This window comes from Heterodontus francisci, chromosome 10 (genome assembly GCF_036365525.1).
Source record: "Heterodontus francisci isolate sHetFra1 chromosome 10, sHetFra1.hap1, whole genome shotgun sequence".
In the NCBI taxonomy this organism is placed as follows: Eukaryota; Metazoa; Chordata; class Chondrichthyes; order Heterodontiformes; family Heterodontidae; genus Heterodontus; species Heterodontus francisci.
In genome coordinates, this window is record NC_090380.1 from 123,177,256 (window position 1) to 123,197,998 (window position 20,743).

Consider the following 20,743-nt stretch of genomic DNA (forward strand, 5'->3'; position numbering starts at 1 on the left):
CTGCAGTGTTCCAGTGAACATCAACACAAGCTGGAGTAACAGCATCTAATTTACCGATTAGACACAGTACAGCCTACTGGACTGAATATTGCGTTCAAAAATTTCAGAGCATGACTGGCCCCTTCTTTTATTTTTTTTAAATTTCATTTTATTTTAGTTTCTTTCATCATTCAATTTTTTTTTTACCATGTTCCTGCCTACTATTTTATTTTCATGTTTGTGCTTTTGGCTAGGGTTTTCATTATTCTGTTAATTAACACCCTGTCATGCACCACACTATTAACACATGCTTTGCCTTTGCCCCATGACCTCCTTGTCAGTTATTCTCCGTGACCCTCTGTCCTATCAACACCTTCACTTTTGTTCTCTTTTGCCCCACCCCCACTTTATTTACTTAAAACCTATTACGTTTCTAACCTTTGCCAGTTCTGATGGTCACTGACCTGAAACGTTAACTTTGCTTCTCTCTCCACAGATGCTACCAGACCTGAGTATTTTCCAGCACTTTTTGTCTTTATTTCAGATTTCCAGCATCTGCAATATTTGGTTTTATTTTAGTGACTAGGAGAGGCAGTTAGGGGGAGCTGAAGGTAGCACTGGAGGAGCCTCAGCCCTTGCACTTGTCAAACAGGTACAAAACAAAAAGACTTGTATTTGTATAGACGACCACCAGACATCACAAAGCGCTTTAGAGCCAGTGAAGTACTTTTGAAATGATGCCACTGTTGTAATGTAAATTTGTGCACAGCATGCTCCCACAAACAGCTATGTGATTCCAACCAGATAATCTATTTCAGCGATGTTGATTGAAAGATAAATATTTGCCAGGACACCGGGAGAACACCCCTGTTCTTCGAAGTTGAGCCATGGAATCTTGAACATCTACCCAGTCAGGCAGATGCGGCCTCAGTTTAACATTTCATCCAGAAGACAGTGCCTCCGACAGTGCAGCACTCCCTCAGTATAGCACTGGAGTGTCAGCATTGATTTTTGTGCTCAAGTTCTGGAGTGGAATCAGGAACCTTCGTGACTCAGAGGCGAGTGTGCTACCAACTGAGGCATGGCTGACAGGTTCTTGCAGCCTGTGTGAAGAGCACGGACGACAGGGAGGATTAGCAAATTGACCACAGCACCATGGTACAGGGAATCATTCAAGTTGGGGGAGTAAAAAGTCTTGTGGTGGTGGGGACAGTATAGTTAAGGGGATAGATACTGTTCTCTATAGCTGAGAGCACGAGTCCCAAAGGCTATGTTGCCTCTCCGATGCAAGATTAAGGATATCTTCTCGGGGCTGGAGGAGAACTTGGAGTGGGAGGGGAAGGATCCAGTTGTTGATGCCCATGTGGGTACCAACGACATAGGTAGGGCTAAGAAAGAGGTGCTGCTAAGGGAGTATGAGCAGCTAGGGGTTACATTAAAAAGCAGAACCACAAAGGTTACTACCTCTGGATTACTGCCTGTGCCATGAGCAAATTGGCATAGCGTAAATAAGATCAGAGAGCTGAATGTGTGCATCAAAGATTGGTGTGGGAGAAATGAGTTTAAATTCACGGAGCGCTGGCACCAGTACTGGAGAAAGAGGGAGCTGTTCCTCTTCAGTTTGGGTGGAGATAAGAAATAGCAAGGGAAAGTTGTCGCTGGCAGTAGTTTATAGGCCCCCTAACAGTTGCTACACAGCAGGACAGAGTATAAATCAAGAAATAATGGGAGCTTGGAGGCAATTTTAACCTCTATATAGATTGGACAAATCCAAGTGGCAAAAGTAGCCTTGAGGACGAGTTCGTAGTGAATTCGGGACAGTTTCTTAGAATACATTGTAGAATCAGAGAACAGGCTATTTTAGACCTGGTAATGTGTCATGAGACAGGATTAACGAATAATCTCATAGTAAAGGATCCTCGAGGGAAGAGTGAATTTCACATTCAGTTTGAAGGTGAGATACTTACATCTGAAACTAGTGTCTTAAACCTAAATAAAGACAATTACAAAGGTATGATGACAGAATTAACCACAATGAATTGGGCAAATAGGTTAAAAGGTAAGACAGGAGATAAGCAATGGCAGACATTTAAGGAGCTAATTCATAACTCTCCAAGATATATTCCATTGAGAATAATAGGCAACAAGAAGGATGTACCATCCATGGCTAAGGAAGTTAAGGATGGTACTAAACTGAAAGAAAAGGTGCACAATACTGTAAAGAATAGTGGTAGGCCAGAAGATTGGGACAATTTTATAAACGAGAAGATGACAAACAATAATGAGAATTAGAATGAGAGTACACAAGTATGAAACATAAAAAGATAATAAGAGCTTCTACAAGTATATAAAAAAAGGAGAGAGAAGTTAGATAAACACTGGTCCCTTAGAGGATGAGACTGGGGAATGAATAATGGGAAACAAGGAAATGGTAGAGACTTTGACGAAGTACTTTGTATCTGTCTTCATGGCAGAAGACACTAAAAGCATTCCAAAAATGTTAGAAAAACAAGGGGCAAAAAGGAGGAGGAACTTGAAACAGTTATCACTAGAAAAAGGTACTAGGAAAAACTAATGGGACTGAAAGCTGAAATCCCCTGGACCTGATGGCCTGTATCCTAGGGTCTTAACAGAAGTGGTTGCAGAGACAGTGGCTGCATTGCTTATAACCTTCTGAAATTTCCGAGACTCTGGATTAGAAAACCACAAATGCAATGCCCCTATCCTAGAAGGGAGACAGACAGAAAGCAGGAAACTATAGACAGTCTGTCATTGTGAAAATGCTGGAATTCGTTATTAATGTAGTAATAGCAGGACATTTAAAAAATCATAAGACAATCAAGCAGAGTCAACATGGTTTTATGAAAGGGAAATCATGTTTGACTAATTTATGAGAGTTCTTTGAGGATGCATCAAGCAGGGTGGATAAAGGAGAACCTGTTGATGTAGTGTATTTGGATTTCCCAAAGGCATTCTTCAAGGTGCCACGTAAAAGCTTACTGTACAAGATAAAAACACATGGCGTTGGGGATAATATATTAGCCTGAATAGAGGATTGGTTAACTAACAGGAAACTGTGTGTTGCGATAAATGCGGCATTTTCAGGTTGGCAAACTGACTCGTGGGATGCCACAGGGATCAGTACCGGGGCCTCAACTATTTACAACCAATATTACTGACTTGGATGAAGGGAGAGAGTATACTGTAGCCAAGTTTGCAAAAAAACACAAAGATAGGTAGGAAAGCAAGTTGTGAGGAGGACACAAAGTGCCTGCAAAGGAAAATAGATAGGTTAAATGAGTGGACAAAATTTGGCAGGTGCAGTATAATTTGGGAAAATTTGTTTGGCAGGAAAAATAGAAAAGAACATTATCTAAATGGAGACTGCAGAACACTGGTAGAGGGAGGTGGGTGCCCTTGTACATGAATTACAAAACGTTAGCATGCAGGTACAGCAAGTAATAAAGACAAATGGAATGTTGGCCTTTATTGCAAGGGGGATTGAGTATAAAAGTAGGCAAGTCTTGCTACAACTTTACAGGGTATTGGTGAAACCACACCTAGAGTATTGCATACAGTTTTGGTCTCCATATTTAAAGGACATACGTGTACTGGAGGCATTTAAGAAAAGTTTCACTGGGATGATTTCTGGGATGAGGTGGTTGTCTTATGAGGAAAGGTTGGGCCTATACTCATGGGGGTTCAGAAGAACGAGAGGGGATCTTATTGAAACATAAGATTCTGAGAGGTTAGATGCTGAGCAGATGTTTCCCCTCACAGGGGAATCTAGAACTTGGGAGCACAGTATCAGTCTAAAGAAGTCTCCCATTTAAGATGGAGATATAGAAATACAGAAAATAGGAGTAGGCCATTCAGCCCTTCGAGCCTGCTCCATCATTCATTATCATCGTGGCTGATCATCCAACTCAGTAACCTGTTCCCGCTTTCCCTCCATATCCTTTGATCCCTTTAAACCCAAGAGCTATCGATATCTAACTCCTTCTTGAAAACATACAATGTTTTGGCCTCAACTGCTTTCTGTGGTAGTGAATTCCACAGGCTCACCACTTCCTGGGTGAAGAAATTTCTCCTCATCTCAGTCCTGAAAGGTTTACCCTGTATCCTTAGATTATGAAGCCTGGTTCTGGACTCACCCACCATTGGGAACATCCTTCCTGCATCTAACCTGTCAAATCCTGTTAGAATTTTATAGGTTTCTATGAGATCCCCCCTCACTCTTCTGAACTCCAGCGAATATAATCCTAACCGACCCAATCTCTCCTCATATGTCAGTCCCACCATCCCAGGAATCAGTCTGGTAAACCTTTGCTGCACTCCCTCTACAGCGAACATCCTTCCTCAGATAAGGAGACCAAAACTGCACACAATATTCCAGGTGTGGCCTCACCAAGGCCCTGTATAATTGCAGCAAGGCATCCCTGCTCCTGTACTCGAATCCTCTCGCTACGAAGGCCAACATACCATTTGCCTTTTTTACCGCCTGTTGGACCTGCATGCTTACCTTCAGTGACTGGTGTACGAGAACACCCAGGTCTCGTTGCATGTTGCCCTCTCTCAGTTTATAGCTGTTCAGATAATCTGCCTTACTGTTTTTGCTACCAAAGTGGATAACCTCACATTTACCCACATTATACTGCATCTGCCATGCATTAGCCCACTCACTCAACTTGTCCAAATCACCCTGAAGCCTCTCTGCATCCTCCTCACAACTCACCCAGTTTTGTGTCATCTGCAAATCTGGAGATATTACATTTAGTTCCCTCATCTAAATCATTAATATATATTGTGAATAGCTGGGGCCCTAGCACTGATCCCTGCGGTACCCCACTAGTCACTGCCTGCCATTCGGAAGACGACCATTTATTCCTACTCTTAGTTTCCTGTCTGCCAAACAACTTCCTATCCATCACAATACACTACCCCCAATCCCATGAGCTTTAATTTTACACGCTAATCTCTTATTTGGGACTTCGTCGAAAGCCTTCTGAAAGTCCAAATAAACCACATCCACTGGCTCCCCCTCATCAACTATACTAGTTACATCCTCGAAGAATTCTAGTAGATTTGTCAAACATGATTTCCCTTTCGTAAATCCATGCTGACTCTGACTGACTCTACCACTGTTCTCCAAGTGCTCGGCTATAAAATCTTTGATAATGGACTGCAGAATTTTCACCGCTACCGACATCGGGCTGACTGGTCTTTAATTCCCTGCTTTCTCTCTACCTCCCTTTTTAAATAGTGGGGTTACATTAGCTACCCTCCAATCTGCAGGTATTGTTCGAGAGTCTACTGAATCTTAAGGAAGTGGGCCAAGAAATAGTGGATGCATTGGTGGTCATCTTTCAAGTATTCTGGGATGCAGACCATCAGGCCCTGGGGATTTATCGGCCTCCCATCAATTTCCCCAACACCATTTTTCTACGAATACTGATCAAGAGTCAGAGTCGTACAGCACAGAAACAGGCCCTTCGGCCCATTGGGTCCATGCCGACCAAAATGCCTATCTATACTAATACCACCTGCTTGCATTAATTCCATATCCCTCTATGCCTTGCGCATTCAAGTACCTGTCCAGATGCCTCTTAAATGTCGCTACTGTTCCTGCCTTCACCACCTCCTCTGACAGCTCATTCCAGATACCCACTATTCTTTGTGTGAAAAATTTACCCCTTTGATCCCCTTTAAATCTCCCCCCCCACCCCGTCACCTTAAATCTATGCCCTCTAGTTTCAGTCACCCCTACCATGGGAAACAGACTCTGGCTATCTACCCTATCTTTGCCTCTCATGATGTTATATACCTCTATCATGTCCCCTCTCAGCCTCCTTCGCTCCAGGGAAAACAGACCCAGCCTATCCAATCTCTCTTGATAACTCAAGCCCTCCAAACCAGGCAACATCCTTGTGAATCTTTTCTGCACCCTCTCTAGCTTAATCACATCTTTCCTGTAGTGCGGCGACCAGAACTGCACACAGTACTCCAAATATGGCCTAACCAACGTTATGTACAACTGTAACATGACGTCCCAACTCTCGTACTCAATTCCTCGGCCGGTGAAGGCAAGCATGCCATACGCCTTCTTCACCACCCTGTCTACCTGTGTTGCCACTTTCAGGGAATTATGTACTTGCACCCCAGCGTCTCTCTGCCCAACACTACTCCCCAGGGCCCTGCCATTCACTGTATATGTCCTGCCCTGGTTTAACTTCCCAAAATGCATCACTTCACATTTATCTGCATTAAATTCCATTTGCCACTCCCTTGCCCACTTTCCCAGTTTATCTATATCCTGTTGTAACCTTAAACAACCTTCTTCACTGTCCACTATACCACCAATTTTGGTGTCATCTGCAAACTTACTAATCATGCCCCCTACATTCACATCCAAGTCATTAATATATATGACAAACAACAGAGGGCCCAGCACCGATCCGTGCGGCACACCACTGGTCACCGGCCTCCAATCTGAAAAACAACCCTCCACTACCACCCTCTGCCTCCTATCACCAAGCCAATTTTGTATCCAATTTGCTAGCTCACACTGGATTCCATGTGTTCGAACCTTCTGGACCAGCCTACCATGCGGGACCTTGTCAAAGGCCTTGCAGACAACGTCCATCGCCCTGCCCTCGTCAATCCTCTTGGTCACCTCCTCGAAAAACTCAATCAAATTCGTGAGACATGATTTCCCACGCACAAAGCTATGCTGACTATCCCTAATCAGACCATGCCTTTCCAAATGCATATAAATCCTGTCTCTCAGAATCCCTTCCAACAACTTTCCCACCACTGATGTAAGGCTCACCAGCCTGTAGTTCCCTGGCTTATCCCTGCTGCCCTTCTTAAATAAAGGCACAACATTAGCTATCCTCCAGTCTTCCGGTACCTCACCCGTGGCTAACGATGATACAAAAATCTCTGCCAGGGCCCCAGCAATCTCCTCCCTTGCTTCCCATAGCATCCTCGGATACACCTGGTCAGGCCCTGGGGATTTATCCACCTTAATGCACTTCAAAACCTCCAACACCACCTCCTTTGTAAAGTTGACATGAGAAGTATTCATTTAAGACCTCACCTATTTCCCGTGGCTCCACACATAGATTGCCACACTAATCCTGAAGGGGACCTACTCTCTCCCTAGCTACCCTTTTACTCTTAATATACTTATAGAATCTTTTAGGATGCTCCTTTATCTTATCTGCCAGGGAAATCTCATGGCCCCTTTTCGCCCTCCTAATTTCCTTAAGTGTACTCCTACATCCCCAATACTCCTCGAGGTACTCGCTCGATCCCAGCTGCCTATACCTGACATATGCCTCCTTCTTTGTCCTGACCAGACCCTCAATATCCCTCGTCAACCAAGGTTCCCTAAACTTGCCAGTCTTGCCCTTGCATCTAACAGGAACATGCCAGCCCTGAACTCTTCCTATCTCACTTTTCAAAGCCTCCCACTTGCCAGACGCCCCTTTATCTGTAAACAGCCTCTCCCATTCAACTTTTGAGAGTTCCTGTCTGATGCCATCGAAATTAGCCTTCCCTCAATTTAGGACTTCAACCTGAGGACCAGTCCTATCCTTTTCCATAACTAACTTGAAGCCAATAGAGTTATGGTCACTGGTCCCAAAGTGCTCCCCCACTGACACATCAACCACCTGCCCATCCTCATTTCCTAAGAGGAGGTCGAGTGTAGCCCCTTCTGTATGTAGTAGGGTCATCTACATACTGCTTCAGCCAACTATCCTGGACACACTTAAATTCTTCCCCGTCTGATTCCTTAGCACGAAGGCAGTCCCAGTCAATATTAGGGAAGTTAAAATCACCTACTCTCACAACCCTATAATTCCTACACCTGTGATTTCCCTACATATATGCTCCTCCACTTCCCTATGACTATTGGGGGGCCTATAGTATAATCCTAAAGTGATCACCCCTTTCTTATTTCTAAGTTCTCCCTTTCCTTCAGTTCCTCCCTCTCACTAAACCCTGTGTTCCCCAACATTTCTGCTAAGATATTTGTGTCCTCTTTTGTGAAGACAGAACCAAAGTATGCAGCATTTAGTTGGTCAGCCTTTTCTTTGTTCCCCATAATAAATTCCCTTGTTCCTGACTGTAAGGGACCTACATTTGTCTTCACCAATCTTTTTCTGTTCACATATCTATAGAAACTTTTAGTCAGTTTTTATGTTCCCTGCAAGCTTACTCTCTTACTCTATTTTCCCTTTCTTAATCAATCCCTTGGTCCTCCTTTGCTGAATTCTAAACTGCTCCCAATCCTCAGGTCTGTTGTTTTTTTCTGGCAAATTTATATGCCTCTTCCTTGGATCTAATGCTATCTCCAATTTCCTTTGTAAGCCATGGTTTGGCTACCTTTCCCGTTTTACTTTTGCTCCAGACAGGTATAAACAATTGTTGCAGTTCATCCATGCGCTCTTTAAATGTTTGCCATTGCCTTTCCACCGTCAGCCCTTTAAGTAATGTTTCCCAATCCATCATGGCCAACTCGCGCCTCATACCTTCGTAGTTTCCTTTACTAAGATTCAGGACCCTAGTCTCAATCAACTATGTCACTCTCCATCTTGAAGAAGAATTCCATCATATTATGGTCGCTCATCCCCAAGGGGTCTCGCACAACTAGATTGTCAATTATTCCTCTCTCATTACACAATACCCAGTCGAGGATGGCCTGTTCTCTAGTTGGTTCCTCAACATATTGGTCCAGAAAACCATCCCGTATACACTCCATGAATTCCTCCTCTACGGTATTGTGACTAATTTGATTTGCCCAAACTGTATACAGATTAAAGTCACCCATAATTACAGACCTTCCTTTATCACATGCGCCTCTAATTTCCTGTTTAATGCCATTCCCAACATCACCACTACAGTTTGCGGGTCTATATACAACCCCCACTAACGTTTTTTTGCCCCTTAGTGTTTCTCAGCTCTACCCATACAGATTCCACACCGTCAGCGCCAATATCCTTCCTCACTATTGCGTTAATTTCCTCTTTTACCAGCAATGCAACTCCACCGCCTTTTGCTTTTTGTCTGTCCTTCCTAAATGCTGAATACCTCTGGATGTTCATTTCCCATTCCTGGTCACCCTGCAGCCATGTCTCCGTAATCCCAACTATATCATACCCGTTTACATCTATTTGTGCGCTTAATTCATCCACTTTATTGCGAATGCTCTGCACGTTAAGGCACAAAGCCTTAAGGATGGTCTTTTTAACATTACTTGGTCCCTTCCCACTATTTTATACTGTGGCCCTATTTGATTCTGGCCTTTGATTTCTCTGCCTATCACTTTTCTTATTCCCCTTACTGTCTTTTGTTCTTGTCTTTGATCCCCCCTCCTCTGACACCTTGCAAAGGTTCCCATCCCCCTGCCATTTTAGTTTAAACCCTCCCCAACCACTCTAGCAAATACTCCCCCTAGGGCATCAGTCCCGGTCCTGCCCAGGTGTAACCTGTCCAGTTTGTGCTGGTCCCACCTCCCCCAGAACCAGTCCCAATGCCCCAGGAATCTAAAACCCTCCCCCTCACACCATCTCTTCAGCCACTTATTCATCCGATATATCCTGCTATTTCTACTCTGACTAGCACGTGGTACTGGTAGTAATCCTGAGATCACTACCTTTGAGATCCTACTTTTCAACTTACTTCCTAACTCCCTATATTCTGTTTTTAGGACCTCATCCTTTTTTTTTAAACCTACGTCATCTGTACCAATGTGTACCCTGACCATTGGCTGTTCACCCTCCTCCTTCAGAATGTCCTGTAACTGCTCTGAGACATCCTTGACCTGAGCACCAGGGAGGCAACATACCATCCTGGAGTCTCGTTTGCGGCCACAGAAATGCCCATCTATTCCCCTTACAATTGAATCCCCGATAACTATTACATTTCCACACTTTTTACTCCTCCCTTGTGCAGCAGAGCCAACTGTGGTGCAACGAATTGGGCTGTTGCTGCTTTCCCCTGAGAGGCCATTCCTCCCAACAGTATCCAAAGCAGTACATCCGTTTTGCAGGGGAATAGCCACAGGAGATTCCTGCACTGCCTGGTGGTCACCCATTCCGATCCTGCCTGTGGAGTCTGAGCCTGCAGTGTGACCACCTCTCTATACGTGCTATACTCTCCGCCTCATGGATGCTCCAGTGTCCCCAGCTGCTGCTCCAGCTCCGAAACCCGGGCTTCCAGGAGCTGCAGCTGGAGACACTCCCTGCACACCTGCGGGTCCCAGGCACTGGAATTGTTCCTGGCTTCCCACATAGAGCACAAGGAGCACACCACGGCTTTGAGCTCTCCTGCCATGACTTAACCCTTTAAATTAAACCTTTTGGAAGATGCTTAATATCAAATAATATCATTACTCTAGGGCCCTTCTTCCCTGGTCCTCGTTACTACAGATGAGGAGGAATCTCTCTGCCCAGATGGTCATTAATCTTTGGAATTCTCCTCTCCAGAAACCAGTGGAGGCTGGCTCATCGAATATATTCGAGGCTGAGTTATAACAGATTGTTCATCTACAAGGCAGCCAAGGGTTATTGGGGGCAGACAGGATATTGGAGTTGAGGCCACAATCAGATCAGCCATGATTTTATTGAATGGCGGTGCAGGCCCAAAGGGCCAAATAGCCTACTCCTGCTCCCATTTCTTACAATCTTATATTAAACGGATGACGGGCTCGCGGACAACGCAGGCACTTCCACCCCGTGAGATGTTGAGCAAATTCAGAATCCACAAGTTACTCTGACACAACAGAGCTAATCTTCACACACAGAAGACGACTTTTCAGTGGTGGATGTTTTAGAGAATCCACGAAGTGACCCTTGTCCTCCACCCTTTCCTTTGAATAGTAGCATGAGATCTGTTGAGTCTTGGACAGGCTGATGGAACTGCAGTTCAACAGCATCCAAGTGCAGCACTCCCTCATTCTTTCACCAAGGTGTCAGCCTAGATTATGGTTCAAATTTGAGCTTGTGCCTCAAAGCCAGTGCTACTTATAGAGCCACGTTTCTCAGAGCTCCCTTTCCCTCTGCTACAAGTCATGTCCAACAAAATCCAACTTTTTTTTATTTATTCATGGGATGCGGGCGTCATTGGCTAGACCAGCATTTATTGCTCATCCCTAATTGCCCTTGAACTGAATGGCTTGTTAGGCCATTTCAGAGGGCATTTAAGAGTCATCCACATTGCTGTGGGTCTGGAATCACATGTAGGCCAGACCAGGTAAGGATGGCAGATTTCCTTCCCTACAGGACATTAGTGAACCAGATGGGTTTTTACAACAAATCGATAATGGTTTCATGGTCACCATTACACTAGCTTTTAATTACAGATTTATTAATTGAATTCAGATTTCACCATCTGCCATGGTGGGATTTGAACCCAGAGCACTAGCTTGGGCCTCTGGATTATTTGTCTAGTGATATTACCATTACGCCACCGCCTCCCCAGGCATCCTTAGCACCCATCACAATGGCTGCCCTAGTCTGAGCATCAGGGAAAGCAAACATTAAGCTACATAAAATCTCACCATGTAGAATTTATCCAGACGCAGACGATCGATTCCATTCCACTCACGATTCATCGTCTGAAAGAACGTCTCCATGAACAGGAACTCTGGAGCAGGGTAAGAAAGAAGAAACGGCTCAGTCCATCCATGTTCATCAGGACTCAAGAGACCCCGCTGGAGACACACAGATCAGCAAGCATCAGCATTCTGATCACATCAGTCCTGATCAAGGTTCCTCATCTAAAACATTCTAATTGGTCTCATTTAGTCTTGATGCTGGCTGTTGTATTGCAACTTCTTTACATTTATGCATCAATCAGGTATTTGGCATTTTAAGCCTAACCCTTGGATGGCAGTTTCTTCACTACGCAGACACACCAGTGTGTCAATACACACACTTCATGCCCCATGTCCATCCAGAATGAACCCAACCCCACACCATAACCCCAGGTCGGACAGAAACCAACAGCAACTCTTCAAGGCTGTGGCATCCAGTGACAATGCACCCCCATCACCAAACCACTGGGGCAGCTGCCACTCATTCTAGCTCTGATCTCGGCTCATCCCCATCCTCCTCCACTACCTTCCCCATGTTTGTACATCTTCAGGTGGTCCTAGTACCCCTGGGGAACCCCACTATATACCTTCCTCCATTCCGAAAAACTGTTCACCACTACTGTTTTTTGTCAGCCAATTTCATACCCATGCTGCACGGTCCCTTTTATTCCATGGGCTCTAACTTTGCTGACAAGTCTGTTATGTGGCACTTTACCAAATGCCTTTTGGAAGTCCCTCATCAACGCTCTTTGTTACTTCAACAAAAACTCAAGTCAGTTAAACACGATTTGCCCTGAGCAAATCCATGCTGGTTTTCCTTAATTAACCCATGTGTGTCCAAATGACTTAACCATATCCCAGAATATCGTTTCTAGAAGCTTCCCCACCTATAAGGTTAAACTAACCGGCCTGTAGTTGCTGGGCTTGTTCTTGCCCCCTTTTTTGAATTCAGGTCTAACATTTGCAATTCTCCAGTCCTTTGACACCGCCCTCGAGTCTAAGGAGGATTGGAAGATTATGGCCAGTGCCTCTGCAATTCCACCCTTAATTCCCTCAGTATCCTTGAATGCATCCCATCTGATCCTGGTGCTTTATCAACTTTAAGTACAGCCAGACTTATAATACACCCTCATTTATCAATTTTTAGCCTATCTAGTATCTCAAGTACCTCTTCTTTCACTATGACTTTGGCAGCATCTTTTTCCTTGGTAAATACATGCGCAAAGTATTCATTTAATACCGCAGCCATGTCCTCTTCTTTCATGTGTAAATCCCCTTTATGGTCCCTAATTGGCTTCACTTCTCCTTTTACCTCCATTTTACTAATTATATGCCTTTAGAAGATTTTTTGATTCTTTCGTTAGCTGCCAGTCTCTTGTCAAACTCTTTGTTTCTCTTCTTTTTCACTTCCCCTCTGAACTTCCATATTCAACCTGGTTCTCACTGGTTTCATCAACCGGACATCCATCATATGCACCCTTTTTCCACTTCACCATACTCTGTCTTTTGTCATCCAGGGAGTTCTGGCTGTGCTCGTCCTACCTTTCCCCCTTGTGGGAATATACCTCGATTGTACCAGAACTACCTCCTCTTGAAAGGCAGCCCATTGTTCAAATACAGTTTTGGCTGCCAATCTTTGATTCCAATTTTCCTGGGCCAGATCCATTCTCATCCCACTGAAATTGGCCCAGCTCCAATTAAGTATTTCTATTCTGGATTGCTCCTTGTTCTTTTCATAGCTAACCTAAAGCTTATGATCCAATGATCACCGTGCCCTAAATATTCCCCTACTGGCACTTGATCCACCTGACCCAACCTCCCTAGAACCAGATCCAGCAATGCCTCCTTCCTCATTGGACTGGAAACACACCAAGAAAATGCTCCTGAACCCACTTCAGAAACTTTTCCACACAACACCAGCCCCCCACTCTGCCCTTTACACTATTACTATTCTAGTCAACATAAGCTTAACATCTGTCTTAGGGAAAATGTTAGAAGCTATTAAAGACGTTATGGCAGAGTATTTAGAAAAATTCAAGGTAATCAGGCAGAGTCAACATGGTTTTGTGAAAGGAAAAATCACGTTTAACCAATTGATTGGAGTTCTTTGAGGGAGTTACATGTGCTGTGGATAAAGGGGAATCGGTAGATGTATTGTACTTAGATTTCCAGAAGGCATTTGATAAGGTTCCACATCAAAGGTTATTGCAGAAAATAAAAGCTCATGGTGTAGGGGGTAACATATTGGCATGTATAGAAGATTGGCTCGCTAACAGGAAATAGAGAGTAGGCATAAATTGATCATTTTCTGGTTGGCAAGATCTAACGAGTGGTGTACCACAGGGATCAGTGTTGGGGACTCAACCTTTTACAATTTATATAAATGATGAAGGGACCAAAGGTATGGTTGCTCAATTTGCTGTTGACACAAAGATAGGTAGGAAATTAACTTGTGAATAGGATATAAGGAGGCTACAAAGGGATATAGACAGATTAAGTGAGTGGGCAAAGATCTGGCAAATGGAGTTTAATGCGGGAAAGTGTGAAATTGTCCACTTTGACAGGAAGAATAAAAAAGCAGCATTTTATCGAAATGGTGAGAGATTACAGAGCTCGGAGATGCAGAGAGATCTACGTATCCTAGTGCACGAATCGCAAAAGGTTTGTATGCAGGTACAGTACGTAATCAGCTAATAGAATGATACCATTTATCGTTAAGGGAATTGAATACAAAAGTAGGGAGGTTATGCTTCAACTATACAGGACATTGGTGAGACCACATCTGGAGTACTGTGTACAGCACTGGTCTCCTTATTTAAGGATGTAAATGCGTTGGAGGCAGTACAGAGGTGGTTTACTGGACTAATACCTGGAATGGGCAGGCTGTCTTACGAGGAAAGATTGGACAGACTAGGCTTGTATCTGCTGGAATTTAGAAGAGTAAGAGGTGACTTGATTGAAACATATAAGATCCCGAGGGGTCTTGACAGGGTGGATGTGGAAAGGATGTTTCCCCTTGTGGGAGAATCTAGAACTAGGGGTCACTGTTTAAAAATAAGGGGTCACCCATTTAAGACAGAGATGAGGAGAAATTTTCTCTCTCAGAGGGTCGAGTGTCTTTGGAATTCTCTTCTTCAAAAGGCCATGGAAGCAAAGTCTTCGAATATTTGAAAAGATAGATTCTTGTTAAGCAAGGGGGCAGAAGTAATGGCCTGCTACCTGGCCCGAGCCAGACAGCCGGACCCAGAAGATGGGCCCGACCCGACAGGATGCAACGACATGTGTCGTGTTCGGGTCGGGCTCTGCTGTTAAGTATTGAATTTTTTTTTTAAAGCTTCCCTGAGCTGGGAGTCCGGGACGAAACAGAATGTGTGCAGTGAGCAAGTGACGTCACTATATCATCACGCATGCACTGCAGCTTCCCAGTTGGAAGGTAAGTAAAGAGATGGTCGGGTTGGGCTCAGGTCCGCTGTGCATCAGTCGGGTTCAGGTCGGGTTCTTTTCTCCGACCTGAGCAAGCCTTTAGATGGAAGGTTATCGGGGGTAGGTGGAAATGTGGATTAATCAGTTCAGCCATGAACTTATTGAATGGCGGAGCAGGCTCGAAGGGCCGAGTGGCCTACTCCTGTTCCTAATTCATATGTTTGTATGAAACATTAGGATAATTGAAGTGTCCCATTATCGCTACTCTAATCTTTAGATGCCTCCAATTTCCGTGCAAATTTGCTCCATCTTTTACACCTATAGAATACACCCAGTAGTGTAATGGTAACTCTCATCGTTCCTTAGCTCTAATAAAATAGATTCTGCCCTCGAGCCCTCCAGGACATCCTCGCTCTCTAGCATTGTATTATCCTTAATCAACACTTCCACCCCTCCTCCTTTCTTTCCTAAACACCCTGTATCCACTGCTGCCCTTCATGTAGCCAGGTCTCCGTTATTGTTACACCATATTCCCATGTGACGATTTACACTTGCAGCTCTCCGACCTTATTGGTCACACTCCATGTGTTCACATTCATACATACAGTGTAAACCTAATTTGTACCTTTCTGCATTCCCTTAGTCTGACCCCCACCTAATAACTTAGGATTTCTTATCGAGTGCTATCTGTCTCCCTCAATTCTTCATGCACCTTGTTTCTCCTTTCTAATGCTACATCCTGGTTCCCATCACCCTGTTTAAACTCTCAACAGCACTAGCAAACCACCTAGTGAGATCAGCCCCGGTTCTTTCAGGTGCAAACCATCTGACGCATCCTTACTCTTCAGACAGTGGTGGTGAGCTGCCTTCTTGAACCGGATTCCAAGTGGTGCAGGTACACCCACAGCAACAGTGAAGCAACTGCAATACATTCCCAAGTCAGGATGGTGTACGACATGGAGGGGAACTTGCAGGTGGGGGTGTTCCTATGTATCTGCTGTCCTTGTTTTTCTAGGTGGTGGAGGTTATGAGGTCTCCCAATATCCCTCAACCCCACACACCCACCTTCTCCCTACAGCCCTCAACCCCATAAACTCAGCTTCTCAACATCTCCCTCAAACACACCTACCCACTTCTCAACACGTCCCTTTTCACAGAGTCCCTAAATGAATTTGAACATGAGAATGCAGCTAATTGTCTCAGCACCATTCAATTGCCCAGCTATTTCCTGTCCACAAAAAGCAGGACAAGTCCAAGCACCACCCCATCAGTCTACTCTCAATCATCAATAAAGGGATGGAAGGTGTCATCGACAGTGTTATCAGGCAGCACTTGCTTAGCAATAACCTGCTCAGTGACGCTCGGTTTGGGTTCCGCCAGGGCCACTCAGCTCCTGACCTCATTACAGCCTTGGTTCAAACATGGACAAAAGAGCTGAACTCCAGGGGTGAAGTGAGTGACTGCCCTTGACTTCAAGGCAGCATTTGACCGAGTATGGCATCAAGGAGCCCTGGCAAAACTGAAGTCAATGGGAATCAGGGGGAAAACTCTCCGCCGGTTTCAGTCACACCTAACGCAAAGGAAGACGGTTGTCGTTGTTGGAGGTCAATCATCTCAGCTCCAGGACATCACTGCAGAAGTTCCTCAGGGTAGTGTCCTAGGCCAAACCATCTTCAGTTGCTTCATTCAATCCTTCCTTCAATCATAAGGTTAGAAGTGGGGACGTTCGCTGATGATTGCACAATGTGACTCCTCAGATACTGAAGCACTCCGCGTAGAAATGCAGCAAGACCTGGACAATATCCAGGCTTGGGCTGATAAGTGGCAAGTAACATTCACGCCACACAAGTGCCAGGCAATGACTACCTCCAACAAGAGAGAATCTAACCATCTCCCCTTGACATTCAACAGCATTACCATCACTGAATCCCTCACTATCAACATCCTAGGGGCTACCATTGACCTGAAACGGAACTGGAGTAGCCACATAAATACCGTGGTTACAAGAGCAAGTCAGAGGCTAGGAATCCTGCGGTGAGTAACTCACCTCCTGACTCCCCAAAGCCTATCCACCATCAACAAGGCACAAGTCAAGAGTGTGATGGAACACTCTCCACTTGCCTGGATGGGTGCAGCTCCAACAACACTCAAGAAGCTCGACACCATCCAGGACAAAGCAGCCCACTTGATTGGCACCCCATCCACAAACATTCACTCCCTCCACCACCACAGACGCACAGTGGCAGCAGTGTACCATCTACAAGATGCACTGCAGCAACGCACCAAGGCTCCTTCGACAGCACCTTCCAAACCCGAGACGTCTACCAACTAGAAGGACAAGGGCAGCAAATGCATGGGAACACCACCACCTGCAAATTCCCTCCAAGTCACACACCATCCTGACTTGGAACTATATCATCGTTCCTTCACTGTCGCTGGGTCAAAATCCTGAACCTTCCTTCCAAACAGCACTGTGGGTGTACTTACCCCACATGGACTGCAGCTCACCACCACCTTCTCAAGGGCAATTAGAGATGGGCAATGAATGCTGTCCCAGCCAGCGATGCCAACATTCCATGAATGTAGAAAAATACTGTCCAGTTCAGTGTCCTTCCATGGAAACCCACCCCAACTCTTATTCCTTTGCCCACTCCACAATTTATAACTTGTGTCTCTGGGACATGATATTTAAAGACAGAATGAGCAGCAACTTACTGGCTTCCAGATTCCTGAATGTGTGTATGAGTTGGGCAATGGAGTTCCCCAGTTCTTCCTATAACAAACAGGAGAGATTATAATGAGTTAAACCACAAGAGCTGAAAACTCACTGAACGTCTGATCAACTTGTGTTCTTGTCAAGATGTAGAGCATCAAAGCACATTTGTGGTCTGCAAAAGGATTCCCAGAGAACGATAGCTCACCGTTCATAACTACAGCCCTGTCACAATTGAGCATATTCTACATTTCCTCAAACCCAGCAGCCTTACACACTCCTGCCACACATCTCATGTCTCCTACAATTTGGAATGCACCATTTGCTGTTGGACAGTGAGGCAAACAGCGATTCAAGCTTCAAATAGAGAATCGTCTACCGAGTCTCCAGCTCAGCTCGGCTGCAACAGCTGCTCCCCGCCCCGCAGAACTGGCGGCCGCTCCCCGCCTCCTGGCTGCTCCCCTGCACTCTGTGTGTTGCCTTTCTTCTTACACCAGGCCAGTCAGGAAGTGCTAATAAAAGGACACTTGACGAAAGGGTGAGAAATCACAGCCAAACCGGATCCTGAGCTCACTCAGTGTCCACACGCAGCCCTTCTCGGGGTAACCCATCTGCTGAGCTCTTATTTACATCAGTGAAACCACAGCAGAAGCAGCCCTGATCTTTCAGTATTATTGCTCTTTCCTACTTTATAAATAAAGTGTAACAATTACTTACCTGTAATAGAGGTTTGTCCTGCATCCACATGCAGTAGAAGATGCCCTTCCATATTTTCAGTAACTCTTCCTGACTGAAACCACCTAAACAGCGAAATAATTAATGAAGTGTTGAAAACTGCCAAATACCAGTAAAAATACAGAAACCTTATAAAATGAAACAGAATCTGTAACCAGAATCTGTGGAAAGGCTTGTATTCACACAGCACTGAGCAATGACTCAAAACATTTCGCAGCCAAGTAACTTTGGAAATACAGTCACTGTAATGTGGGCAGATGTAGCTGCTTTAGATCATCCTCGTAGACTGATGGCATCGAGCTCTATTTCTCTCCACAACAACCCCCTCCGACCCCACTCAGCTGCCATGTGGTCTGACATCTAAATCTTAGATGGGCAGCAATTTCCTCCAGTTAAACACTGGGAAGTCTGAGCTCAAACTGAACCAAAGTTCCAAAGAAGGGTCACTGACCCGAAACGTTAACTCTGCTTCTCTTTCCACAGATGCTGCCAGACCTGCTGAGTGGTTCCAGCATTTCTTGTTTTTATTTCAGATTTCCAGCATCTGCAATATTTTGCTTTTAACTAACTGGAGGAGGTGGCTCCACAAATATCCCCATCCTCAACGATGGGGGAGCCCAGCACATCAGTGCAAAAGACAAGGCAGAAGCATTTGCAACAATCTTCAGCCAGAAGTGCCGATCGCGACCTCCTCCTGAAGTCCCCAGCATTACAGATGCCAGACTTCAGCCAATTTGATTCACTCCGCGTGATATCAAGAAATGACTGAAGGCACTGGATACTGCAAAGTCTATGGGCCCTGACAATATTCCGGCAATAGTACAGAAGACCTGTGCTCCAGAACCTGCTGCACCCCTAGCCAAGCTGTTCCAGTATAGCTACAACACTGGCATCCACCCGGCAACGTGGAAAATTGCCCAGGTACGTCCTGTCCACAAAAAGCAGGACAAGCCAAACCCGGCCAATTACCGCCCCATCAGTCCACTCTCAATCATCAGTATAGTGATGGAAGGTTTCATCAAAAGTGCCATCAAGCGGCACTTGCTTAGCAATATCCTGCTCAGTGACGCTCAGTTTGGGTTCCGCCAGGGCCACTCAGCCCTGACATCATTACAGCCTTGGTTCAAACATGGACAAAAGAGCTGAATGTGACTGCCCCAAGTCAGCATTTGACTGAGTATGGCATCAAGGAGCCCTAGCAAAACTGGAGTCAATGGGAATCAGGGGGAAAACTCTCCGCCGGTTGGAGTCATACCTAGTGCAATGGAAGAAGGCTGGGGTTGTTGGCAGTCAATCATCTCAGCTCCAAGACATCACAGCAGGAGCTCCTCAGGGGAGTGTCCCAGGCCCAACCATCTTCAGTTGCTTCATCAATGACCTTCCGTCAATCATAAGGTCAGAAGTGGGGATGTTTGCTGTTGATTGCACAATGTTCAGCACCATTCGTGACTCCTCAGATACTGAAGCAGTCTGTGTAGAAATGCAGCAAGACCTGGACAATATCCAGGCTTGGGCTGATAAGTGGCAAGTAACATTTGTGCCACATAAGTGCCATAAATGACCATGTCCAACAAGAGAGAATCTAACCATCTCCCCTTGACATTAAACAGCATTACCATCGCTGAATCCCCACTATCAACATCCTAGGGTCGACCATTGACCCGAAACAGAACTGAAGTAGCCATATAAATATCGTGGTTGCAAGAGCAGGTCAGACGCTAGGAATCCTGAGGCGAGTAACTCACCTCCTGACTCCCCAAAGCCTGTCCACAATCTACAAGGTACAAGTCAGGAGAGTGATGGAATACTCTCCACTTGCCTGGATGGGTGCAGCTCCAACAACAATCAAGAAGCTCGACACTATCCAGGACAAAGCTACCCGCTTGATTGGCACCCCATCTACAAACATTCACTCCCTCCACCACCGACGCACAGCGGCAGCAGTGTGTACCATCTACAAGATGCACTGCACCAAGGCTCCTTAAACAGCACCTTCCAAACCCACGACCTCGACCAACTAGAACAACAAGGACAGCAAATACATGGGAACACCACCACCTGCAAGTTCCCCTCCAAGTCACACACCATCCTAACTTGGAACTATATCACCGTTCCTTCACTGTCACTGGGTCAAAATCCTGGAACTCCCTTCCTAACAGCACTGTGGGTATACCTACCTCACATGGACTGCAGCGGTTCAAGAAGACAGCTCACCATCACCTTCTCAAGGGCAATTAGGGATGGGCAATAAATGCTGGCTTAACCAGCGTCACCCACATCCCATGAATGAA

At 45.3% G+C, this 20,743-nt stretch overlaps 1 protein-coding gene across 1 annotated transcript in view; it reads right to left on the reverse strand.

Moving 5' to 3' along the window:
• The window catches only part of LOC137374739 (ribosomal RNA processing protein 1 homolog A), a 68,322-nt gene that overhangs the window by 45,828 nt on the left and 1,751 nt on the right, over window positions 1-20,743 (reverse strand). The window contains exons 2-4 of the mRNA XM_068041308.1: window positions 18,435-18,517; window positions 17,720-17,777; window positions 11,546-11,631 (exon numbers count right to left, since the gene is read on the reverse strand). Coding sequence (XP_067897409.1) covers window positions 11,546-11,631; window positions 17,720-17,777; window positions 18,435-18,517 — 227 coding nt within the window. The remainder of the gene's footprint in view (window positions 1-11,545; window positions 11,632-17,719; window positions 17,778-18,434; window positions 18,518-20,743) is intronic.